Source organism: Anser cygnoides, chromosome 4 (assembly GCF_040182565.1).
Source record: "Anser cygnoides isolate HZ-2024a breed goose chromosome 4, Taihu_goose_T2T_genome, whole genome shotgun sequence".
Classification (NCBI taxonomy): Eukaryota; Metazoa; Chordata; class Aves; order Anseriformes; family Anatidae; genus Anser; species Anser cygnoides.
The window spans coordinates 46,784,096-46,810,859 of record NC_089876.1 but is presented as its reverse complement, the minus strand read 5'-3'; the positions used below and the strand labels follow the sequence as shown (position 1 = coordinate 46,810,859).

The 26,764-nt window shown below is 40.6% G+C and overlaps 1 protein-coding gene across 6 annotated transcripts in view; it reads left to right on the top strand.

The window, feature by feature from the left end:
• Nucleotides 1-26,764, top strand: part of SH3D19 (SH3 domain containing 19) — an 80,403-nt gene that overhangs the window by 20,240 nt on the left and 33,399 nt on the right. For 3 of the 6 annotated variants that reach the window (XM_066996730.1, XM_048071713.2, XM_066996731.1), the window contains exons 3-4: nucleotides 18,501-18,541; nucleotides 25,706-25,748. In XM_066996730.1, coding sequence (XP_066852831.1) covers nucleotides 18,501-18,541; nucleotides 25,706-25,748 — 84 coding nt within the window. Of the gene's footprint in view, nucleotides 1-4,217; nucleotides 5,749-9,085; nucleotides 9,163-18,500; nucleotides 18,542-24,772; nucleotides 24,814-25,705; nucleotides 25,749-26,764 lie in introns of those variants that run through there. The other 3 variants (XM_048071717.2, XM_048071718.2, XM_048071715.2) reach the window with 3 other exon arrangements.

Sequence of the window (26,764 nt, the reverse complement as noted above, 5' to 3'; positions counted from 1 at the left end):
TTCTCCCATGGAAAGCACAGAGCAATTAGCAGGTTTGTGCAAGTTGCTCATTGTGTTGAAGAAAATGCAGCTTTCCAGTATTTCATTCTTGTCAGCAGTGCACTTAGTTTCTAACCTGTTAAACATCTATGTATCTTCTATCACCTTCTCAATTTCACTGGCCATTGGTGTTAAGTTAGTTCTGCTTTCCACGGTGAGCTGTGTGGAAGAAAAATCACTGTTAAAAGGATAGCGTGGTTTTGTGCATGTCTCGCTGCTCTTTCTAGGCCAGAGGTGACCAGAGCCTACCTTAGTTACATGATGTACTCTGCTAATTGATACTGCTGCACTCCATGGTTTATTCTATGTTATCGTGGAAGCCTAATCCTATGGTGACAAATTGCTGGGTGACATTCTTCTTATCCCTAGTCTGTCCATATCATCTTTGGGAGGAGAGCTGCAGCCACAGGAAGACCAGCATTCCTTGCTGTAAAAACTGAGGGAAAACTAAATAGTGAAGCATCCAAGACTTAAAGTGCAGTGCAACAGTTCTCTTGTATCATGGGCAACATTTCAGGGCTGTGTGAATTACACTGGGGACCGTTTTTCATGACTTATGCCATTTTTTGATAAGCTACTGCATCCATGACCTTCTCATCGCTGGAGGCAGCTCATGACAAAGGAAAGACAAAACAAAATGGCCCAAAGGCATCTTTTCTATTTTTTCCTTAAGCTGCGTGTTGTGGGATGGATCTCAAAAGTGCAACATAACATCCTTCTCATGATCTAAAGTTGAACAAAATGACCTTGCACATCATTGTACTTGAATGCAAGGCCTATTAACAAGAATTTCTGCACTAGAATTAGTATGAAAAATGGAGGTGGGCATGGGGACACTAGCTGACCACAAGAAGATACATGCAATGAGCCTTAAGAAAGGCAGATATCCGAAGACAAAATAGTGGGTATAAATGTGGCCAAGAGACAGCTGGAGAAGTAGTACTCTATCCCAGTGTTCCACACTCATGATACAAGATCTCACCAGGGCTTTGTATGAAATAGAGACCAAAAAAAAAGGAAAAAAAAAAAGCCCAAACACCGCCACACCCAAACTTCTCCTCAGGCTCTGAAAGGCTAGGTTTTAGTCCAGAGCATGATTAGCTTAGTAAAAAGATCATATGACAATATTTCTTGTGATTGAGGGGGCCTGGAGTGGGACCTAGCATAAGGCTGGTAAGTCTGGGGATTGGATGAACCAAAGATCACAGGAAAAGGTTTTAAAGGAGGGGAACATACACTAGATATTGCTCACAAAAATGTACCTTCGATATACTTACCTCTCCTGACAATTAGCAACTGTCCACCTTGCAGGAGTGATTGGATCAAGTGAGGAGTAGCAGAAAAGAGCCTGTGGATATCTTCATGTACCACTCTGCATGGATTTGTTACGTTAAATATTAGCACATAAGTAAGATTGAAACAGATGTCCCATTAATCGAAATAACACCTATTGCTATGTTAAGTTGTTATCTGGCGACATTTAATTTCATGACCTAATATTAACCATCCTTCAATTATTAAATTCCTGACAGTATTAAAAATGTGTCTACGCTGGCAACAATGATCTGTAATTATCATTATTTCTTGATTTTACTGTGAGGTCATGCACTGTTGGCTCTGATAGCTTCATGTCATGCACTGTTGTAACACGGGTCAATTAGGTCAAAAGAAGTAGACACTTCAGTCTTATGCCTCTAAATGTTTTCACTGCAAATTACATGATAGTAAGATAATAGAAGACTTCAGGCATCCACATGTTTGCAGTTAATCCTGAACATGAGTTAATCTCATAAAAGGAACTGGATTAACTAGACTCTGCTTTTTTTCCATGTGGGATAAGGATTACAGATCACAAGATCCAGAAACACAGCTGTGTAATGTGATGTAATTCATTGTAGTTGCCTCGACCTTGGAGATGAGAGGATGAAGGTAGCTGAAGACTGCAACAATTTATTGGCAGGTTTAGTAGCATATCGATCACTTCAAGTCAAATAAGAGATTTTGATTTTTAAATCTGGGAGACTACTGTGAAAGTTTGCCCTCAAAATGGAGAGTGTGAGAGGGAATTAGCTCTTTGCTAAAAGAGATTCTAGGTTTTGCTGTTGTATAGCATACATTCTGTCTATTTGCAATGTACTAAAGCTCTTTTCTAGCTTGTCATCTTCATTTGATTGAACAAAATTGGTCTTTTTTCATTTAAAATATATAAAGTCAACAATACAAACAGACACAACATTTCTTTTGTTCCTTTATAAAGAAGCACTTTAAGTAGCTGATCAAAGGGGCTACAGATTCTTTTAGTGAGCTTCTGGTAAACCAAGCTGTCATTTTTATGAATGGTATTTTGTATCTTTCTTTGGTTTTAGGTTTTTGTGTAGCAAAATTCCATTAGCGAATGATTCTCTGCGTTTCTCTTTCCTCTGCTATTTAATGTTGAATTTATGATATTGTGTTTAATAAATATTTCAGTAATGCTCCAACTGTAGCTTAAGAGTCTGTTTTGCCATCAAAATTCATTTGTGAAGCATCACCTGAAAGACACCTTTGAATTAGGATCTCATGCCTTTAACAAGGCATGTAGCGAGTCTTAAGGCACAGGACAGACAGTATAGTGGAACTCTACTCCCTTTTCAGTTAAATTGATACACTTGTACAATTTGTACAAGGGGTATAAATCAATATGCTTTTGACATCTTGAGAAAACAGACAATAGCAGGATTTTCTGTGTTGCAACCATTACAGTCAGTCTGCAGTAAGTCATTTAATAATTCCAGCTTCATGTATCTAAAGGAGAATATGAGTGACCTTTCTCTCGCCCTACAAATCTTGCTAGCTCCCAGATATGGAAGTTTGGGTTTCTAGTTTGAAGCCTTTCACAAATTGCTGTTAACATCTGGGTGTTTAACAAGGAGAGGTGTTTTGTCATCGGAAGTAATTTCACTAGTAATTTAGTAGGCCATTTAACAGATTTTGCATATTTTAGGTAAATTTAAGTTCAAGGTTAATGTATTGAAAATGGGCATTGTAAAGAGTGAGAGGTACTCCTGTAACCCTTTGTTGGCCCCTAGGTTCTTTGTTGTATTTTAGTTAAATGTGCAACGTGGGCAGACTTCTGATGCTACTGCTAGATCAGGTGATGTCTTTTTCTAGCTGAGTCTTGAAATTCTCCCCAGGAGAGAGAGAGAGATTGAGCCTGGTGATCCAGCTAATTTTCAGCATGCTGATAGCCTGCTTGCCTGCCTCATACTAATTCGACTTCCAAATGATAATGCTGTGGGAATCAGTGTTAAAAGAACCAGTCAAAATCTAACTCTTTAGTTCAAACACTGGGTTCCTTTATCCAGTGGGACCACATTCATTCCTACAAGCATCCTGATACCTAGTTTTTGATTGCTGTCGTTCAAAAACTTTGTGTTATCCCCTGGCACTGTTTGCATTGCATTGTCAATGCAGCTGTTTACCCAGAGGAGTATTTCAGGCTTTCACCCCTTCTAGCCAGTGTTTCAGGCTGTAATGCAAATCTGAAGTTTGAGACTTCTAACCTTGCTGACACTTCATGTGAAAGGTGTACATGTGTGACAAAGTGAGGGTAAAAGCCTTCAGGACACCTCTGGGTTGTGTTTAGAAGAATGAGTAAATGTTGGGGGTGATGCTTGTTTTACTGTTGAATTCTTATTCTTTATAATAAGCCTTCAGGATTTTTAAGGGTAAAGTGTGGCAAGTTACTCTTAATCTAAGCATACTTTTAGGGTGTGGAAAAAAATGAAGATCTTATGTTTGTGTGCTCCCAGTAGGTCAGAGATTGATGTATGAAGAAGTGTTTGTCCAGAAAGCTAGTTTCCTTCCCAGGCCCTGAGGATACAGTTTCACAATTGCCACGAGCTGAGCTAAGCCTGTGCTGCTCCAGAAGGAGCAATTGTTGCCTCCTTTGGGCTGTTATCAGTGCTCATGTGGTTAGTTGGATCAGAAGGCTCATCTCCAAGGAGAAAAATAGCTGCGTCTCCATTTTACAGATGAAATGGGTTCAGCAGAGGGAAGCAGATTCAGACAATAAATCAATGGTAGAGCTGGAAGCAGGGTCTTGATAACATGACTTTTGTTGTTGACATCTAAAAAGTAGGATCATGTGGCTCCTTTTTTTTTTTTTTTTTTTTTTCCTTCTGAGACCTGCATTTTGTGTTCGGTCACTTGGAGCTGGTGTAATCCCATTCGTTAAATGTGGATTTACACTGGTGTAACTTCAGACTGGAATCTGCTTATGTGTCTGTCTTTTGTTTGTCGTGTTTTTCTGGTAAGCAGCACATGCTGTGCACGTCAGGGATGTGCCTCCCTGGAGAAGCATAAACTGGAGCAATTTTGTGCAGCAGATTTCTTTGATAGCTTCCTTGCCCCAGTAAATCATTATGTTTGATTTCTTCTTTGCAATGTTAATTTTCCCTGCTCAGTTTATACTCGTCTCTAAATGAGAAATAAAATATCACAGGTAAAGCAGAGGAATTAATGGCAGATGGGTTAGGCTTAGTTGTTGGCAATTAGGGATCTTGTGGATGTCTAGTCTATCGCTACAGATGTTTGTTTTAAAGCCACCAATTCTTCACTGTTTTGCTGGGGATTTTTGGCTATTCCTCTCACAGATAGCAGTAAAGAGTTGTTGTGAAGGGAGCATCCTAGCCAAAGTTCCAGATTCCTTAACCCTAAACAGAGAAGAGGGATTTGTTTTAATAAAAGAGCACTCTGTTCCTGCTTTCTGCAAAGGGAATTTTGAAGGACTGGCTGCTTTGGTGCCCTGAACAACCCCTTCCGTTGTGTGGGCTGCTCTCCAGTGCTAATGCTAATTCATAATGGAAAATAATGCTGAGAATGAGATGGTTGTTGAAGGACTAAAGAGAAAAGGGTTCACCCTCCTCCTTCATTCAGAGGATTTCAGTGCTCCTTTGGGAGTCCTGTGAACATGAGCAAGTTTTGCTGTTCCATCACCTTTCTGAGGAGGTTCCAGTAGAAGGTACTGAGAACCATCCGGGCACAAGGCTGCTGTCCGTGTGAATTAAGAGAATTGCCTGGAGTGTAAGCAACCATGGCACACCTTAGTTCTACAAGGGTAGTTTCAGGAAGCACACAATTACCCATTATTATTCTAATTATCATGCTTTCCTTTTAAAAGACATTTTGGGCAATTTCACTTTTTCCCTATAAGACAGCAATAATTCCTTTTAGAACAACCAGATGGTTTTCTCTTTAACCACCACAGAAAATATACAGGCTCTAGGGTGGATGGAAGCTATGGGGAGAACTGGAATTCTCTGTTTATAAGTAACATGTGAGGAGCCAAATTAATCAGGCATGGTTTTAATTCTCCTTTATGATTGTTCCTTCGTTCCAAAGACATTTAAATGACAAATAGCACATTAAATTCAGCCGGTGGATGGGAGAGAGGGCTGGAAGAGAATTCTTTCCAAAGGTATTTGTAATCGTCTCAAAAAAAACAGTAATTTTTCTAGAAGGAGGAGGAGCTGCTAGGGGAAGCCCATGGGATATGTGTCCGGGCAGAGGAGGCAGACTTGGCTGGTTGTAAACATCCAGCTCAGAAGAAGCAGTGGCTCAGGTTCTCCCTGAAAAAATCGTATGTTGGTATTTTAAGAGTGCTGGAGCTGATACATGAGCTTTGGTTCCTTTCCCTAAGGATCTGTGTAGATTCCTTGTTGGACTCAGGTCAGTATCTACATTTTCCTTCACCTCTGGAATTTGAGTGGGAGAGTTCAGTTTGCATTGTGTTGGTTTCCATGGCCTCTCTCTGATGTGCACAAGAGGGAAGAGATCGCTACTTTTTCCATTTTTTCTCTTTTTATGTAGTGCTTACCCACTTTGTCATTTTATTTTAAGTTATTCTTTGATGTTTGCAGATCATTTCGGTACAGAGAATTGGTTACTTTAAGTAGCATCTGATTTTGGCAGGTTGAACGTTGAAGCGATTGATTATGTACTCTTGAAAAGCATGATACAGTTGCATCCTGACTGTATCATGGTAGAGAGATATTCCTAGTGAGGTCTGTCATGTTGATAGCTTCTTCCATCTTATTGTATTTATTTGGTGTTTCATGTGCATTTTGCACAGCTGTGTATTAATCTCTGGTTCTGTCATTTTTGAGACAGATTGCTGATTTTGCTACAAAATTTCTCCTTTCAAAGGTATTTGGCTCAGTGCAGGTATCACAATTTGAATGTAGTCCCTGTTTTGAATGTAGTCCCTGTTTGTCATAGTTTTGGCCAGCTGCAACAAACCACAGGCTCACCTGACCGAGTACTCGCCCTTAATAGGGCTACGAGGGCACCAGGGATGAGCTGCTTTTGTGCCTGTTCCCAACTGCCTCAGCTGTAGGAAGTGAACTAAGATTCAGCAGTGCAAAGAGACATTGCCTCTTCCCTTAGAGGCTACGACCAGTGTGGTCGCAGGTAGGTCACTTGCTAGAGAGGACTGAAATTAGGTCCTATACCCCTAACTGTGGAACATATTTGTAAAGGTAAGGGCCTTATAGGTACATATAGTCACATCTTAATTTTGGCAGTTGTTACAAGAGGTTTATCTTCTGTGTGTAGTGAACATTCCCAATCTTCTAAGGCATGAGGCAAAGGCTGATTTTTTAGTTAAAGAGAGGATCCAAATCTAGTTATAACATTCCAGTCGCAAATAATGGTTACTTAATTGAATCTCTCTGTTGATCCACGATATAATACTTAGTTCCAGCAAAAGAAGTACATGAGTGATCTCATGTCACACTAAGCAATGTTTTTGCCTGTAATAGATGCTTGTGGGAAGATATAGCTTTGTTTTCTTTATTGCAGTCCTTCTATTCCATGTAACATGGACTTCTGCTTCCCCATCTCCTCACACACTGACGTTTAGTATTAGTACAGTACTGGCTCAAACAATTCTGATAGCATTTTGGGATTGGACCACGTCAGATTTCCCTCCTCTTCTGGGAATACAGCTTCTTACGGGCAACTGCTTTGAAGACCTTCGTGCTTTTTTATTAGCTTCTTTCCACTACCTCTTCTAAAACACTCAGCCCATCATTAGCTAAAAGCTAATCCTACTCCTAACAGGTGTAGGTTTGACATCTTGGAAGGAAGAGCGTCATGGCCTGAGACAAGGACAGCAGTGACAGCCACAAGAGAGGCTTTCCAGCCACACTGTACTGCTGTGTGGGACAGAAGATCGTTTGCACTGCTGCCCCATCTGTCTTCTTTTTTCTGAGGCATGACAGGGAAATGTGTTCTGTTAAAAATGAACTCTGTGAACAGACTTCCAATGCTCTCTGTTAATAATAGCATTTTTTCTGTCTAGGACAGATCTGAAACGATGACTTAGTTTTTTATATTTCCTGTAATTACTGTTCCCATACTGTCCTTTTTTTTTTTAATGATGTCTGTTAGTGTTTGGATTGACAGGAACGCTCCTTAGTGCAGTAACTGCCTTGCTAAACAGGTATTTTGCTTTGCGTAATACAGATGTAGTTGAACGGCGATATAAAACACATTCATTAATGTTCTTGGACGAGCTTTATTATAAATTGCCAAGATTGTTTTTACAGTAAAAAAAAATAGGATTTTCAAATGTCATGAAAAAGTAAACATCACATTATTTATCTTTTAATTAGAGCAGCTGAAGTAACTGGAAGAAATGCCCAAGGTTTTAGACAGGCAACTTCCTTCCATCCCGAAAGACATCTAAGGATCTGTAAAAATGGCCTTTCTGGAGCAGACAAAAGGTCCATCTATTCTTATATTCTTATTCTGTCTTGCTTATGTCCAAAGCAGAGGCGTAGGGAAGAAGATGAGGAAAAAAACAAGCATGTATTGGAAGGCATCCATGTATTCTGTCAGCATCCAGATTTAGGTGACTTGGGTCTCCTGAGAGAGTTGTTGCTTTGTATTTAATAGCCCTCAATGTTTTTTCTTTAATTTTTTTTGAATGCATATAGGTTTTTAGCATTCACAGTGTTGTGCAGCGAGAAGTGCCATAGCTTAACCTTGTGTTGCACGCAGAGAAGTCTTTTTGGCTCTTTTGAACTTGGTTCCTGCAACTTTTGTATAACACCTTCCATGTTGTCTAGTGTAGGAGGCTGAGCTGTCATTCCCTGCAGAACTGTAGGATGTCTCAACCTTGAAGGGACCCACAAGGTCCATGGAGTGCAACTCCTATGGCTTTGCTACTTGAGAAAATTATAATGCAGTTGTTCTGAGTTTGCCTAGGTTGTGTTAATCAATTAATCAAGTCTTAAGGAAAAGGTCACTGTTACTTCCTGAGGCCCAAAGGCGTGTTAAAAGGGGAGAGGGAAGTAAGGTTGTTGGCTGATGTGAAAAAGGTTAGGGACAATTTCCTGCCTTTGGAGTTAAGGGCTTTGCTGAGAGTGGAGATTAGCAAAATTACATGCTCTATTGTTTGGATCCAGAGCCTTTAAGCTGTGCTGGAGATTTAAAAAAAAAAAAAAAAAGTTTATCTTCGTAATGATTTGGGGTGAAGGATCAGAGATTGAGTGGTTGTTAGGAGAGAAGGGTAACCCCACTGGTAGGTGGTTGTTTTGTCCTTTCAGTTGCCCAAATAAGTTGAATCTGCTACGTAGTACTTATTTAATTTCTTCTGCCTAGTTGGCTGATGGCAGGCATATGGTGCATTGATCCAAGTGCGGGGATAAGCATGTGAAAGGCAATGTGTTAGGGGCATTTTGTGTTAGGGAGATTTTTACAGGCTAGGGAGGAACACTGATGTCTGTGGCTCTGAAATGTCCTGGCAAGGTATTTCTTACAGATGTTGCTCCAGGAAGGTCCGGTTCAGTCTGTTTTACAAGGTGTTTGCTTGCGAGGCTAAATTTGGTTGAGTGGGGAAAGGTGATGATAGTGATTATGTCCTCCAAGCTGTAACTATCCATTAGAGGCTGCAGTATTTATTATTTTGCAATGTAATTTGAGGTCCCCAATGTTATAAGGCAGACAGGGTATATGATTGAGGGTGGAGGAAGTTCATTTTGTCGTGCAGCACATTTTCACGGTGACCTGCCCAAAGATGAGAGCTGCTTTACTGGGGAAGCGTCCCCAGTGGGTAAAGGCCTTCTCCCGGCTGGTGAGGTAGGTATTTTGAGTGCTCTTAAAGCAGTGTCATTGCTCATCTATGGGGGTTTTGCAGTGTGTTTGGGATAGATACAGGTTTTGTAGGTGTAGGTGTGATTTTAAGCTTTGATGGCTGATGCCTCTGTTTCACTTGGAAAAGAATTTGAGTATCTAAAAACTTGGAAGTTTTTGCCCAGCTTGGGCAAAGAAAGATACTAGCTTTACCAGTATGCTATACCTTACCTACGTCCTTGTACGCTCAGAATAACAAGGCTGCTGTTACTTAAAATAATCTGTAAAGTGTGTCTTTTGAGAATGGCTGACCGTAATCTCAGAGTTGCTGAATCTTTGCAAATGAATACGAAACACTGCAGTTTAAGATCATACTTAAACTTAAGAGATGGGCGTTGTAGACCTGCAGACATGTGAGTGTATGGTTTGTTGTTAAAGAGTGCAAATTTCTGAGGGGTCATTGTCTGTCTTTTTAACCAAAATCTCTGCCAATATTTGTGGTTTTGAAGAAAAGGAAGCATTTCAGTGTTTTTGGAGGCAGGGCAGGGGAAGAACGTATAGGCAGGCAAACATGCTGTTTCTCTGACTGAGCTGCATGCGGGGCATTTTCTGGAAAGACAGGTTGAGTGAAGGGTGTGGTTATGAGATGTTAATTTACAATTTCTGTGCACTGTGCTTTCTGTAAGGGCCACTGTTGTGAGTTCATGGACCTAATGTCTTATAGGGTGTAACTGGGTGAGTCAACAGTCCATTGAAACAAGTTGTGATCGCGCATGAACATAGTTTTAACTTCTGTGATGCTTTAACATGGGAGGGTTGAAAATGAGTTTCTACTGATTGTAAATGATGATTTTATTTAAATATTTAATCATTTATTTATTTTATGTATTTAATAAATGACACTTTAAAGCCAGTACATCTCTGTATATGGATGACCTTGTAAAATTCTTACACAAATTTTTGGCTGCTGCTTCACGTTTACAGTGTAGAAGGGTTTATGCTTTTGTTGGGTTTCTTTTTGGTCATGAGTTAGTAGACTTCAGTCTATTCTATGTATATGTATTGATAAATCTGTTTTACAGGCCATCCCTCCACAACAAATGTCTTTGCTCTCAACATACGCCTCCAATGAAAATAATGAGAAAATTCCTTTTGTTTCCTCACTCAGTTAAAGCTTAAACTCCAGCACATTTCATGCTGCTTATTTGGCTCAGACGGATTACAAAGAAGTAGAATTAGGCGAAAGGAGCGTGACAGTCCTACATGTCAAAGGGCTCAGCGTTGGCCGACACACTTAGAAATTCTCAGAGGTGCTCAGCTGATTTTTTGGAACTGAGGTCATGCCAGCATTGAACGCTTCTCCATAATCCCACTTCTGTGGCTGCGGTTGAACTTTATGTTTTGGATGCTTCTCAAACAGCTGGCTTTTATATTACAGAACTGGAATTGTGTGCTGTTAATCTCTGACTAGGCAGAATACAGATACTATCTTAACTGCTGAGTGTAAAAGCTATTTGGTAGTGTCCCTTGGAAGTGACACTCAATTATCAATCTGCTGGAGGCCTTAAGATGCCTCGAGATTCCCCTGAAACTTCTTCCACACGTGTATGCCAGTTTCTTCCTTGAAGAATGCACAATAATTGAAACACATGGACCTGTATTTTCCCAACTATGTTTTCACAGGAAACAGATCTAGGCAAAATAAGAAACATCTATGCCTTGCTCCCTCAGTTTGATTACAGCTCTGGAGTCTTTGAAGTCCGAAGGCTTTCAAGTACCTGAGCATTCTCATCTGGATTCCTCACTTCCAGCTCATGTCTCCTCTGAGTCCTGCTGCGCTCACTCCTGCAGGCAGCACCCTTAGTTCCTGCTCGTTCTCCTCTGAAGCCATGCTTTGGTGTGTTTCTGCTCCTAAGCTTCACGGCCTTTGTGTTTTCAGCAGGCCAGCAGAAATGACTACTTTGGTTGATTCCTCACCCCCAGTCTCTTATTTTTCTCTTTGTTGATTTGGAGGTAGCTGGGTTTAGTAGGGACTGAAGATGCTCGCTTTCTTTTATATACACTGAAGATATTGCTTTGTTGTAAAGCAGAATGTTACCTGTTTTGTTAGTATATCATTATTAATACTTCTAATCTGAGGACATTCACATACCACTTTTCCCCTTTTACAAAACTTTAAGCTTAAAGATAACCTTGCCACTATAATTACATTCTCTATGAAGTACACAGACTATTGAAGAAAGTCTAATATCCATACTTTATAATAGTTAAAGACCTGTAAAGATACCTTGAATCCTGTGGATCTGGATCAACAGGTTTCCCCTATGCCTTTGTCCTCCTCATCCTTCATTATTAAAACAGGTTTTATTCATCTGTGAGGTCAATTACAAAGTTTTTGGAGCTCACTCAGCCACCAGCTTGTGTTCTGATGTACAGAGATGTATGAGGCAAGCAGGATGTCCTGTCAGTGGCCACTGAGGGCTTTGATTTGCTGACTGAAATGCCACTGCAAATAGTTGAATCAAAGAGCCATTCTTGAGAAACAAGCTTCGTTTCATACTGCTTAACAGCAGAAGTAGGGCACTGTCATCTCACGCCATTTGCAAATGCAAAAACTTTGCAGACTTTAATGGTAAAGAATTTACATCTGAAAAAGCTGCAGTTTACAGCTAAGTCTTTTTGTCTGATAGAGGCTTCTTCCCTACACTTTTCACCCTTATTCTTTTCCCTAAACACAGTGCTGGCTGAGCCCAAATATCCTACCTCTATCACTAAGACAACTCAATGATACTCGCATTTACATTCACTGTGCTGCATTACGATAACATTTTACACTTAAAATTACACGTGCTTTCAACTGCTAGAAATATTTACTACCAAGATTAAATTGTCATTAAAGTATTTGCAATATTATTTCTCAATTTCCATCGAGACATATTTGCAGAGGTATCACAGAAGTGAGTACGAATTGTTGATAAATAGGTTAGATCGTAGATTCTTGACTGTTACAGAAGGGCCAAACTCTTCAATAAGCAGGGCCCTCCGTTCTTGTCATACACATTTTGATGGGAGACAAAATCCGTAAATAGACAACGAAGACTGAGAATAACTTGAATAATGCTCTGACAATTTGTCTTTCTGGAATGGGCAAGTGCATGCAGTCCTCTTTGGGGCAAGGTGCAGTGCAGCTCAGGTTGTCTGAAAGAAAATGCAAAGTGAAAAGGGGAATTCTGTCTAGCGTGTCTGTAGCTCTGGATCAGGAAAGTGTTAATTTGGGATACACATGAACTGAGTGATTCAGATTCACACTAAAATTTGGGGTGTTTTAGCTTCAAGATCTAAGCTGGACATTGTTAAGTGTGGAAGCTGTTGCATGTTGATGACTGCAGTTTGCTGCAAGGATCAGTGGGTGAAATGTTATCATTTGCTGCTTTGATCTGCTTTTACTTCCTTCCAGTGTCCTGCCATAAAATTGAAGGTTCGGTGGCTGAAATACCGTCTCCAAGTACGACAGTGACAAGCACATGAATATGGAATAAGTGGCTGAAGCAATAGCTAGAAAGCCATTTCTGAAACCATCTCCCTACACTGATCAATGCGAGCTGTTCTAATTAGCTGAGCAGCTGGGTTTTAGCTGCTTCTTAACTACGTCCTTGCTTATCCAAGCAGTGGGAAGTCACAGTTGCTCTGTTCATTTAGTGATGCAGAAGCAGACATCTTCAGCATAGTGATGAGGATTGAATTGTAACTGGGCTTAATTACTGCTTCGGGATTGCTTGCTTTTGGGGCCAGGCCCAAGAGAGGTAAAGTGGTACCAGGGTGAGTCTGATTTCCTAGATCTGTAGTATTGAGCACTTGATTTCTTAGGTGACCGGATCTTTATTAGTTCCCGCAGGGCCATGGGGTGCAATACCCCATTACTTAGCAGGGAAGGTGAGGGTGCTGTCTTCATGTTCCAGAGCGGCCACGATGGTGCCAGGCCACTGCCAGCTGCTTTCTGCTGGTGATCGTCTGATCTCCCAGCGAGCCAGTCTGGGCAACCAGCACGAGCAGAAAACCAAACCACAACAGTGAATCAGCTGATGCCGAAGGGCGAGAAGAACAGCTGACCCAAGGCAGAGCCAGCGTTTGGTGATTTGCTGTCTGATCAGCCGCACGTTGGAAGTGAGTCACAGGCTAAAGGTCGTGTTTTGTGTGTGGAGGCTGAGCTGCTTCCCACAAGGACAGCCGCTGGCCTCACTGGCTGCCCCTTCTCACCACCTCTTGCATCACCCTGGTGCTCATGGGGAGCTACAGCCAGCTGGAGCAGTCAGCCTGTCTGCCTGAAAACTAATTGGGGTGTTTGTTATTAGCAAAATCACATGGCTGATCCAGCAGACGTGGCCATGTCAGCACCGGCACAGGATGGCTGGTGGAAATGGAGAGCCTGTACTGGCTGTGCACTCTCTGTTTGTCTTATACCAAGGGAGAAACTGCATCTCGGGTCCATGTGTCACGTAAACTAACAGCTCTGTCCTTGGCCTGCCATCTGCATGGTGGTAAACTCAGTCTTTTGCACCAGCCTTAATTTTACTATAGAAATACTAACGTCTTTCTGGAACTCAGTCTGCGGTGAAATCATTATATTTTGAATATTTTGTTTGGAATAATGTTTTCTAAATAATATTAACAGTTTCCTAATAAGCTTTAAAAAGATTACATTGTGGTACGTTGGCTATTAGGAAGCTAGCATGATTTCTAGAGGAACTGAGAGGAATAGATCGTGCCTTTCATTATTCTAGTGTTTTACCTCGCAGTGATTTCAACATCAGCTATTGAAAAATTCTTGGCTGGCATTCCAAGAAGTCACAAGATATTAAAAATAGCAATGTTTTAACTTTTTAAAGTGCCGGTGTAAAGAGTCAATAATTATCACAACTGAAAATGTGTTAAATGCCTTTTACGCAGGTGTGTGAACCAAAGGACAGATGTCCGGAGAAAAATCCCATATAATGTGATGTGAAGGATAAATCTTTGGAGCAGATGCTTCACTATATTTGTTTTCTAGAACAAGTGATTGTCCTTTTTCATTTTTTTCTCACCAGAAAAATCTCTAGAACAATGTATGAAATAGGTGTGATCGGTTTTCCTGTAGAATACTCATCGTTACGTCAGCTCTGATAAAGAAACCAAAGGTGTCCCTCCTGCTAGAGGGAGGTTCCTGTGGGAGCAGGCGCTGTAGAGGGTTGCACGATTCCTGCAGAGCACCCCATGCGTGCCACAGAATAGGAGGGTGAGTGGTCGGAGGTGGATGAAGGAAGGATGCTGAGACAGGACCATAGCTTGGGATGTCTTTTTTATCCCAAGCAGTACTGCAGCCCATAGGGCAGAAGTCTGTAGGTAGCCTGGGGAACCCCCCCTACATCGGTGAGGGTGTGCTTACAAGCAGGAGGGAGGAATCACAAGCCAGCACTGCCTGTGGCCTCCAGCAGCAGGCAAAGCGCAGCATGAGTCTGTCAGTGCTCAGGAGCAGAGCCGGCAGACGAGTCCCTGAGGTGGCCTCAGCTGGGCTGGAGCCACTGCTGCTCCCAAAACAGCTGGAGGATCCCTGGGTGAAATGCAGACCCTCCCAACAGGCACAATTCCTTCTGCTGGTTCAGAGACACCTCAGTGGTTTGAACCCCGTGCTGCTCCCATCTGCTTCCCGGGGGCTGCTGCCTTGGTTCAGGAGTCACCTCGCAGGAGCGGGCCTTCAGGTAGAGCTGCAGCTGGTGACAATTTTATTTCACCAATGCGCGGGCTTAAAATATGCTTTAGAAGCACTTTCCTTAAGTGTTTATATTTGGGAAATCTGTCCTTGAAACCTAGAATAAAGCCCGCAGGAGGAGTGAGTAGGTGCTTAACATCTTCAAACGAACCATTCCAGGTTCTTTATCTTTCAGAAAGGGTGACCCGTGGGACACTTTGCGTATCACTGCTGACTTGAAGTACCTGACTGCTTTCAGCTAGCAAGTTCAGCAGCTTTAAAGGTCCCCTCTGAACCTATCAAGCCAGTTTGTTTGGATGCCCAGAGTTGGGCTAGTTCCCCCTTCTGAAGGGCTGGCTTGGGAAGCACAGCAGAGCTGCTGCTTCAGTTGGAAATGGAACAAAGTTTGTGCTTTAAGTTAACAGTGAGTGACGTCCAGCTTAAATCAGATGTCAAAAGAATTGCTCCGCTTGTCCTCTGCTGCCTGGTAAATAGTATGGGGGCAGAGCGAGTGGTTTGCATCTGTACTCACTCCATATTAGGTGTGGCTGGGGGGCTGTTTGAGCTAATGTTTATCAGGCTTTTATGCAGTGAAAGTGCCTGCTTCCTGCTGTCTGTTCTGTTTTCTTCCAGCAGTTTGAGTTTGGAGTTTTGTCTGTGTATGCTGCAGGGCAGTGCAGGAGCTGCTGTCCCCCTGCGGGCTGGCTGTTGCCATGCCATCCCCTCCATCGGTCTGGTGTAACTGTCGGGAGAGTCGTGCTGGGACCAGGATCACAGATCCCACGCAGATTAAACTTCTTACTGCTTCATTTTGTCCTTGACACGAGCATTTGTGGTTTGGTTTTGTATGTGTGTGTGCGCACTTTGGCTTACTGCTCTGCTTTACAGACAGGAGGAGGAGGTGGGAAAGAGGCAGGGACTCCATTCAGCAGACTCACTGCTGCAGCTCCTACCACATCAAATAGGAGAAATAGATTTGATTTGGTTATGCTCATTTTTCTGGATTCCTTGAGAGAAAATGTGGTCATTAACTGCGGGGCAGAGGAGGGCAGTAACAACCTTATCCCTCCTTATTTTGCAAGATGGGATGGGAGACCAGGAATTGTTGCCTGCGTAACAGGGTGGGGTTAGCTCAGCATGAGGTATGGGCAAAATCATAGGCTGCCCTAAAAACAACATCTTATTTAAGTTACTGGGGATTTGTATGTAACAAAGTTATGGTATTTGCAGTCCCCTTAGAGGGTTTCATGGGAAAGACAACAAAAAAGAAGAAATTGTAAATTAACTCCCATTTCTTGGCTTTTAAAGGGCTTAAATAATTGTAAGTTAAATGTGGTTCAAACTCTCCTGGGGACAGCAAATGTAGTGCTTTGTTAGAAAGGAGGAAGGGTGTCGATGGTGACCTGTTAATGGAAAGTGGGAAAGAAAAACTATCTGATAACAGTTTGCTTTGCCTGTGAGTTCATAAATTTTCAAACAGAACCATATTATCTTGGGTTCTGAATTATACAGATTGTTGCATGCTTGAACTGCCTTGCTGATAATATATTTGTACTTCTGCTTCACCAGCTTGGTTTCATGAAAGGTCTTTGCACTTTGATTTTAAGATCTTTTCTATACTCTTTTGGTCAGTATAATGCACAGAAAACTTGAACTTTTGCATATATGATGACTCCTATGAGTTCTAGCCAAAGATACATGCTCACATCTAAAAGTGCTCATCAAATTCTGAGGCAAATTGAAACAGTTTCAAAGTGCTCTTGCCGGATGAAGAAAGAACTTAACCTGCTCCATTTGGGTCTTACTGATACTTGAGTATGCACAACTTATAGATTTCCTAATTTCCTGCAGTAGAATTTAACAAACTGTTGAATTTTGAGTATGGAAAGTATTTGTTCCTCCAAAAGATTTCAGATTCATGTTGCCAGACTTGAATCTCCTTTCTACCAGTACTAAATATAATTAAAATCCTGAGTATTGTAGTTATTCACAGCAATGAAGGCAGAAGAATAAAGTTTCAAAAATGAACATCCAACAGAAAGAGAGTTGAGTTAGAAGGAAGAAAAAAAGACAAATTGGGTACATCAGGGAGGAACATAAAACTAAAAGTGTTTCTTGAAGATAAGGCTGTATTGTGATGGAATATTTTGAAGGAAAGCAAGAATCCTCTTCTGCTGAGAATGTGCAATAAAATATGACTGATAGAAATGTTTTCTAATGCGGCTTTGCTAGCTGTGTGGAGAGGGGCCAAGCCACAGTTGAACTGTTTCTGAAACCAGACAAATAGGCATTGTTTATCCTAGACTAGCCAAAGTATTTCAGAAGACAGTTCGGTCAGGGCAACATTCATTTCTAGTCTTAATTAGTTTTCTGAGCGAATGTAGAGGGAGGACATTTTTCATCCAAGTTCTTTGTAAGTGTCTCTTTCTTCTCTCCTCCAACCCCGCTATTCTTCATCCCACTGGCGGAGCTGCAGCCAGCAGCAATCGCAGTGGAAGTGCAGGCAGCGCCAGGCTGAGCACTGACCGTGGCTGTGCGCTGTGTGCCTGCCCTGCGCACCGTGACAGCGGTCACAGGATGCTCATGCCCTCCCCGCACCAACCTTCCTGCTCCTACTGCTGCTACTGATGAAGGCTCTGGTGCATGGTTTCCGGAAGATGCTTGATTAGCATGTCTTTCTGTTGTAATTAAGATACTGTGTTAATTTGAACCACATATAGTCCATTTTCTGCCTCTTAGAAGTGCCGAATATTCTTCTAAAGGAATCTCCAAGTATTCTTTACATACTGTATCAAAGAAATAAAGAACCTTTTTCTGAAGCAGATTTATGTTTGTGGTTTGTTTGTTTTTTAATCTCCTGTCTAACTTCATACACATGGCAGGTTTGTTTATATGTTCGTCAATTTAGCAACACTTTGTAAAAATGGTAATCTCAGGTTACTTTTATTGTGTACCTGCAAAAATAGTAAAGGCTGCTACATCTTTTAAATAAGATGTTTGGGAGAGAGACATCAGAAACCTTAGTCTTACCAAGAAAACAGATGAGTTGGCAAAAGGAAACATTTTTCTGTCCTTGTGTACCAACGATTTTGTAGTCATGTCTTCCTGTCTAACCCCACCCCCGAGTTATTACTGAAAAATGCAACTCCAAATGAAAGTGAAGATCAATTGTTAAGAAATTGTTAAAAATATTTAAAAGAGGGGCTGTAGGTGTTTACTTGGCTGTGTAAATTTCCTTTATTTACAGGAATGTTGTCATTAAATGCTAATAATCTGAGAGTGTACACACCCACATGGGCTCTTCTCCAAGTTTTCCAGTCAAAAGAGACAGAATGTGAACTTGAACATACAGTTGAGCGAACAAATGGTTTTCAAAATTGGCTTTCTATCTTTTCGCAGTCTTTAAGCTAAGCTGCAACCTGGTTTTCATTAGAAGGGGTTGGGTGTAGTTGTATACTCCAAGAGTTTTGGACAAGTTTCTGTTAAGATAGCAACCCGGGGGAAAAACCAATTTGGCAAGCCCAGTACAACGTATAGGGAATCTCAGCATGACCTTACTTAGTTGTTTCCTCTTTGAGCCATTAACCACTTTGTAATCATTTGTTCTTTCTTCATTAAGCCAAGGACCCTTGTCATCCATAAGAGCAGCAATCAAGAGATGTAAGTCTATTTTTCTTACTTTTTGAGAATCATAATATTGTAAGATTGCTACATCTTAATTTTTAGTTAACTTTTAACTTTAGTTAACTGGTTAATATTTTATGTGAAAAGAAAGCTGCCAGTAATGTCTCTTTTTTTTTTTTTCCTCCTCGTGTTAGACCATCTTTTTGCTTTGCTGATGGTCTGTTCTTTCTTGCCTAACATTTTCTTACTTGTGCAATAGAGCATTTGTGTGCAGATATGATCCATCTCTGGAGAACCTGGGTTATGTATGCCCAGTTTTTCTCCACTGACAAAACAGAAGTTTGTTTCATTTCAGGAGAATGATTTCAGGAGAAACCCGTAGCACCTTTTCATTGGCTGTACTGGGGACGGCATTAATTGCATGCACGTGACTCGTTTCCACAATAAGTGAATATTTCGTAATCTTGTATGAAAGTACAATCTTTTCTTCACTGATTTTTTTTAACTCCTCTTTTTCTTTCCCTGCTCTTGATATTTCCAGACAGAGAATTTCTTCAGCTGCATTCTCTGAAGTACTTTATACTGTTTCTTTTTCTCCCTTTTTCATTTTTATTCCATTTCTGTCCATGATTTCAGTTTGGTACTTTCAAAACAACCCTAAGGATTCTGCCACAGGGAGGAAATACATTAGTGTGTATGATTTGTTTCTACTGATTTGTTTCCCTGGATCTATTAGTCACGGGCTCATTAGTATGGATTAGGTTGGAGGTAGTCAAAGGGGATCATGAAAGCTTTATTCAGAGCAAGTCTACATGATGCTGTAGTTAAAATGCAGCACTTTATCTGTGCTATTGCTGCCATAAATAGGATACTGGAAAAAAGAGAGCACCAGATCACAGAGGGCCTTTGTCATGGAGTCAGGAATTAACTCAGACTACCTAAGCTCCAGGCCCTCGTCTAACTGATAAAATGCATAGAAGATCATGAAGTAATTGCTATATGTATGGTTCTGAAAATACAGTAGCAAGAGATACCTTCTTTTGAGGCACAAACAATTTAAAAAATTAGTTCAAAAAATTCTAGTCAAGAAGCCCTGACACATATGTTGTATAATTATACTTAATGATATTAATATGTGAATAACCATGATAAAATGTAAATATTATGTGAATTCTACAGATAAGCTAGAAAAAAATCTCCATGCACATATCAAGGCATTGTACATAAAACCATGGTTATACATATATGCCAGTAGCCATACCTGAAGATGGATCTAAATGAAAAATGGACCCTGAATAATTCCTAACTCTGCTTGCCATTAATCTGGAAAAAGTATGGTATTCTCTGGAAAAATATTTTTCCCCAGCAGTGCTAGAAATTTTTTTCTTAATCACAGCTTTGGTGGGCTGTTTATATCTAATTTTAAAGAAACGCAACAGGTATCTGCAGGGTTGCAACTTTACAACCTATGGACAATGCTTAAACTCACTTTTTACTGGTATACTGGTAGATCTCTCCCTGTCTTGTGGCCAAAGAGGAAGAGGGTTTATTTTTCTTTTGGCCACTCTGACTACAACTCTGTATAAGAAGATGGTGTCATTTTGCTTCCTTTGTTTGATAGCTCAGTAGAATTCAGAGAAGTGAGCCCAAGGTGCTTGAAGAAAGCAAGCACATGAAAATGAGATGTTCTCAGGAGTCATTTTTCATCTGAACTCTTCAAAAGTTACCCCTGGGTTTTTAATGATGATCTCGGCTGAGAACACACCACTAAAGCCAGCTCACAATGAAATCAGTGGAATGATTTTCGCGGACACCCAAGACAGCAACATGCCAAAGAAAATAAAAAGGAGCAAGCTAAGTGCTGCAGTAGTGATACAAAGGGGAATGGGGTTTTTGCTCCCTTCTCCAATATTCCAGAACAGGGGGGCGTTAAGGAGTGGGGCTGCAAAGGCAAGTCTGCTGCCATAAAATATTGGAAGAACCTGTAAACTTGTTCCATTCTCATTCTGTCCTAAGCAAATATGTGGCTGAATGAAGGATGTGTAACAGCTTGTATGCACTTTGAGGCTGTGGCTTGTCATTTGGCAGTTTTGCAGCCGTTTTTGGCTATGCGTTTTGTTTGTTTTCATTTTTGTTTTGTTTTGCTTGGGGGCTTCCTAGGTTTTTTTGGCTCCCACTTTTTCCTAACCAGATCAATTCCATGACCTCATTCTCTCCCCATCTGCACAAACATTTGGGCTGGCATAATGCAGGGACTGGTGCAGAGGCAGGAACATAAAGCCTGAGGAAAGGTGTGGGAAGGAGTGAAGTATCTTCATAAATCGCTGCTGTCAAATTTGAGTGAAACTGCAGGCTTTCCCTAAGGGTGTACTTACACAGATTTTATTCAGCAGCAATGCCAGCCTCTCTGGTGCCCAGCAGTTCGGTCAGCTGTGGGAAGGTATTTGATCTCACTGTGGGTGGGGAGAGGAATCCCCATCATGCCCCCCCCCCCCACCTCCACCCCAGGTAATTTTTGACCAGTTTCGTCACTGAAGTTGTCCAAAGAAGAACTGGAGCCACGAAGGAGAGGCAGAAAACAGATTGCTGCTGGGGGGACACACTCCTTCCCCTGTGCTGCCAGTGGTCTGAGCCCAAGGTGAGCAGGGTCAGGGAGGTAAAATGGACAAAAACTGTACAGAAAGTGCTTAGTTTTACATGGATTTAACATTCTGAACTCATTCACTGTGGGGTCATATAAGTGCTAATGTTGGTTCAAGAGAAGGAACAAAAGTCTCTCTTTTGAAGAGGAATTGGGCAGCATCTCTTTTAGCTACATTCAAGCATTAAATCAGCGTAGCTCTAAGGTCAGACAGCCTGACATTTCTCTGAGGTGCCTGGAAACAGAACTAGAAGAAAAGGAGCAAGACCTCCCCCTTGTGCCAAGAAATAGTTCAGGAGAAAAGCCTCAAGCCTGTTATTTCAGAGACGTGTGAAAATTTCCCAGTAGTTTGAAACTCCACTTTGACATAAATAGTGTTATCAGATCTTGGATGAAATTAGGCTTTTCTGGTTTAGGCTTGAGTATTACCTCATCATTTTAGCACCCCCTGAAGAGTGCATTTCTGCATGCATGCAGCACCCTCACTATTGCAAAGGCCCTAAGTGTGTCCTCTTGCATGGAAGCAGTCTGTCAGCTCTGCTGGTGTATTGCTTAGCAGGTAAGGGAAGGAGTGTTTGCTCACAATTGTGGCTCTCTCCGAGACCATAAGGAATAACCTTTTATCCACAGGCAGCTATTCAGGGAGAAGAATAACTTCTCAGTCGAATAGTCTGCTTACTTCATAGTATTGGTGGTAGAAATTTCTAGCCTGGTGTTGGAAAAGCATTGATGGAAGCTGTATTTTTACATATTAGCACATTTGCTTGTTGGAGAAAGTAATATTATGACTTTAAAACCCATTGATAACAGTTAATGTGAATTAACTGAAACAGTTAATTGGAAGAATCATAAAATCGCTAAGGTTGGAAAAGACCTCAAAGATAACTGGTCCCACTGTCCCCCAGCCACCAATATTACCCACCAAACCATGTTTACTGACAGCTGTGGGAAGGGACAATAAATAAAAATCATCAGAAAAATATGAAGCTTCATTTCATGCAAGGTTTGGGCTATTTGAGGCTATGGTTCCAATCTTTAATGGAAAATGGAACTTGCTTTTAAAGCAGTCTGCAGTGACAAAGCTGTTCAGTATTTCATACAGATTTGCTAATGGAAATATACAGATATTATTATGCAGTGTTTCTTTTGTGGAAGCACTCAGTGCTCACAGCAGGAGGGTATCTCTGAGCAGATCCTTGAATGAACTTCAGAGTTTCCTCTATATTGCCTGAAAAAGTTGCCTGAAAGACTGTAAATTCTAGCCCAGCTCTTTTCAAAAAACTCACAAATGCATGTCAGACTTCAGTTGCCACCAGCTCATCTGTATCATTGCCATTTACGAGTTTGTGGTGTAAGGGCTGTTAGAAAGTGTACTTATACAGGCATCTTGATCTCAGAGCTTAAAGTGCTTCCAGCCCCATAATCTGTGTGTTTCAAACAGAAATGAAATGCCAAGTTCACTTGAAAAATACAACCCAGAGAAGGGACTGTAGAGGAAAAACATTCTCAAACATAAGCATACAGCACAGGCAGTACCCTGCACAGCCAAAAATATTTAACCAGCTTTATCCACTTACTTGTGTACAAAGAATGAATCTAAGTCACTCATCTGTTCCCTGCTTACAGTATTACCATTATCCTTTACTCATTTGAAATCTGCTATAATAGGTTAAAAACTGTTTGTTTGTTTTTCTGTGGAAAAACATTTGGATGCCTCATTGACACTAATGGAAATAAATATCTCTAGTGACAATATTATGGGTCGATTTGACATTCTTTCTTTCCCTTGAGACCAATAAAGTTATAAGAAGAAAATGTGTGGATTTTATGTGCTGGGTTTTCCTGTCCCACCCCTTCTTTAACCACTTTGCTTACCTTTTACTTAAAAACCACTAAATCTATGCTCCTGAAAATATTAACACTTCTCACCCACAGCATTTTGTAGTGTGGAAGTGGGGGGTTCTATTTGTCAGTATGCAAATCTGCACTGAAATACGTTTATATTGACTCCCCTAATGGAAGAAATGTTTTTTTTTAAATCTTTAAGCTGTCATAATTTGAAATCTGAAGGAAAAATTAATAGCACACTTTCTCAAGGCAGTCCCCGAAGGGAACGAAGAACAGACTTACAGTATCCAAAGACTACTACTGCCTTGGTACTCCAAGGAATACTTGAGCAGAAGATGCAGTAGGTTTCACCCCTGTTCCTCCTGTGGATTTTAGAGCTTCCAAAGTAAACTGCTATAGAAGTGTGGTCCTAACAAAAATAGGAAAGCAAAAAGAGGGGAGCGATTGATGGAAGGAGGGAAGAACTTAGTTGAGGTCCCTAAAAAATAAATGTTTTTATTAAATGCTTGTGCAGATGATTCCATGAGTGTTCAGGAGTTTTTGTTTCAAACAGCAGAATGGGCACATTTTGAAAACATAAGTAATGGTGTAGGTGTTACTCCTTTTTGAAAGGATATGTTTGTATCTGCTACAAAAGTTATTTTTATATAAATAATGTTAATGTGTTGCTTTGAAGTGAGTTTACTTGTTTAGTTGAAATTTTTGTACAAAAAATGTCTGGATTTGATGGATTATGTAGATTTGTGTGTCTCACTGTGGTTTGTTTAGCTTCTCTTTAGAAAATAAAAAGGTCTTAAAGATTTTTTTTTATTATTTGTTCTAATAACTGTAATAAATAGAATTATGTGTAGAGTCTCATGGGAGAAAATAGTATGTAGTCTTTATCTAGAAATGAAGAAAGATCGGAAGAAACTGACAGGTTTATCAGTTTAGTTTTACATCCCTCACTAATTAGCTTTAATTTCTAATGCCCTTACCATTTGGATGTACCCCGAACAGTTATATTAAATACGTTTACCAAATGAACACTTTCTTCCATCCTCTTTGTAAAACTAAACGTGGAATAGGTTGGTTTGGTTGTTTGGGGTTGTTTTTGTTTGTTTATTAGTTTTCCCTTTAATGTGGGGGCAGGATGAACACTGTGTTAAGGTCTGTGAACAGGAAAGTGAAGGTGAGGTGTTAGTTATGTAGGGGACTTGTTTTTTACAGAAATGGTTTAGGAGATGAGCAATTATGGCTGAAACTTTGAGGTATGCCTCTTACCTAGGTCAGCATGCCTGACCGTACCTCTTTGTTAGGTGCGGCTGTGAATTGTGGGATCCCAGCTTCTTGCTGTCTGGATCAGCTCCTCAATGTCACCCAGTATTTTTGGAGAGGAAAAGGCACAGTCCCAAATAAACTATGAATTTAAGCTAAATAAAGCATTCAAAGAGATTTGACTTCCCCTCCCCATGTTCCTACAGTGGCACTTTGTTGAGCAATACAGTGGACTTTTCCATATTCAGTTATATTCTTCACGGTTAATTTATGGCAGGGGAAACTTCTGAACGCCCATTGTTAAAATCAGCGTGGAACTAGAAATAAAATCTGCTTTATTTTAGTTTTTTAAGACACTATATTGTGAATAGACGTTACAGTTGTCCTTTTAAATCTTTGGCACGTGTGCTGTCCTTGTGTGACTAACCCATTTGATCATGGTTTCTGGCACTCTGGAGCCTTGGTTTGTTCTCCTTCACCCCCCTCTTCCTCTTCTGTAACCCCTTCTTTTTTTCCTCTAGCACTCATGAATAGTGCACATCAAAAATGCCCCGTGGAAGAGGTATGTCTGACACACCACCCTGTGATTCTTAAATCAAGTGCGCTTTGCTGATTTCAGATTCCAGCTCTGAGTCTTTGGCACAGGAACAGCACAATCGTCAGCTTCTGCACAATAAGTCTCTACTGCTTCTTAAACTGTCCTTGCTATGCCAAAATTTGTCCTTGAGATAACTTTCTTTGCCCTTTGAAGACATAAAAATGAAAACATAATGTGGCCATTGAAAAAAATCATTTGAATACAAATATGGCAAAAATAGAAAAATCGAGGGGTCAGGATTCACTTACTTTATCTAACTTAAAACACTTTTTTTTTTTAAAATGTTGCTAACTTTTAGTGCACAAGTGATTAAACTTTAGGAAACATTAATTTTTTCTTTTTACATAAAGGAAGGTGAAATATCTTCTTAGATTTTGTGCCTTAGTACTCTTTCCTTCTTTAAAACTAACAAAAAAAAATTAAAAAGAGATAAAAGAACACATCTCAGAAGTGAGCCATCAAAAACAAAGCCAGATATGCTTAACAGTTCTGTGTTTTATTCATGGATTGTTTAAGCTAAAGTAAAACAAGTTTCAGCTATAGGTTGGCAATGCAGAAGGCAGGAACATGTGGTAAAGAAGAAGGACCATGTCTTTTGGTAGTAGCTAGAACACAGAAAGACTTAAACTGATGATGAAACTATACCCTAAACCTTTTAAAACCTTCCCCTTGTATTTAATACAAATAATCTTTTTCAAAACCTCGGCCAGTCAAATTCTGGAATTTATGAGCAGATGCTGTGTGCTCTCTGTTTAATTTGTGGTGGCTTGGTATGGGCTATGCTGTTATCCTCATCTTATCGCTGTGGTGGTATATTTTAACTTCTTCAAAACTTCTGTTTCTTTTGTTTAAATAGCTTCTCGGACTTCTAGCCATAGTGAACAGCAGAGGGATAGAAGGTAAGATGCAGTTATTTGTATTGCAGTTAGATGTTACTCTAAAACTTGTTAGATTGTGTCTTACTACTTTCTACATCTTTCTCCTCTTCTTTATTTATGCTTTATGTTTTTGCTTCTCATCCTTTCTGTGTTTAAAAATAAAATATACTTGGAATAAAATAAAAATACTGTGATGCTTAAGCACAGGGTGGACTAAGAGTTTGCGTTTTCTGGTCGAGTGCTGTTTGTGTCCTCAGAAAAGGAATGCAACCAAACAACAAACCTGTGTAGAACTGTTTCATGTTCCTGACGTCTATTTACAGGATCACTTCACAATGAAAATAAGCACACTTTCAGGCCTCATTCCGGTTTCTCAAAAGATTTGAGAAAGGAGGTCACCAACCTGAATAGTTGGTGAACTGAGTCTGATGTTATTTCAGGTGTGAAGGAACTGCATCCCCCCTGTTTAAATTTTTTTACAATCATTTTAGAAGCTGTGTTTCTGCAGTTTTTCTGATAGCAGACCAAGGCTTCTGTAGCAGATGCTTCACCTACTCACAGAACTCACTTCTCAAAATGCATCTTATGCAGGATTCTAGATTAATCAGCAGTGGTTTGGGGGCTGTAGCTGGGAAACAGAGGCTCTCGCTGCAGCTTATCCTCTAAAGCAGTTGTTACGGTAATAAAACAGCGGCAGTACCTAGAGGTCCTAAAAACCCACGGAAATCCCTGTCATGCTAGATGCTATAAGCAAATAGGCCCTGTCCCAAAAGCCTTGTGAGGTGGGCTCTGGCCTTCCTGTAGCACAGTGGGAGGGTTCTCCAGAAGTCTTTGGGGCAGACAATCTTTTCAGGTAGCCAGCCAGAAGCAGTTTTAACTATCCCACTGTTTTCACATTGCAGCAGGCTAAAGGCACATGCATGATTAGTTCTCATTATCCCGTGAAGACTAAGACTACTTCCATCTAATTGAGTTACACTTGTATTTAAGTACTTTAAGCACGTAAATTATTTCACTGAAGCCAATAAACCTACTTT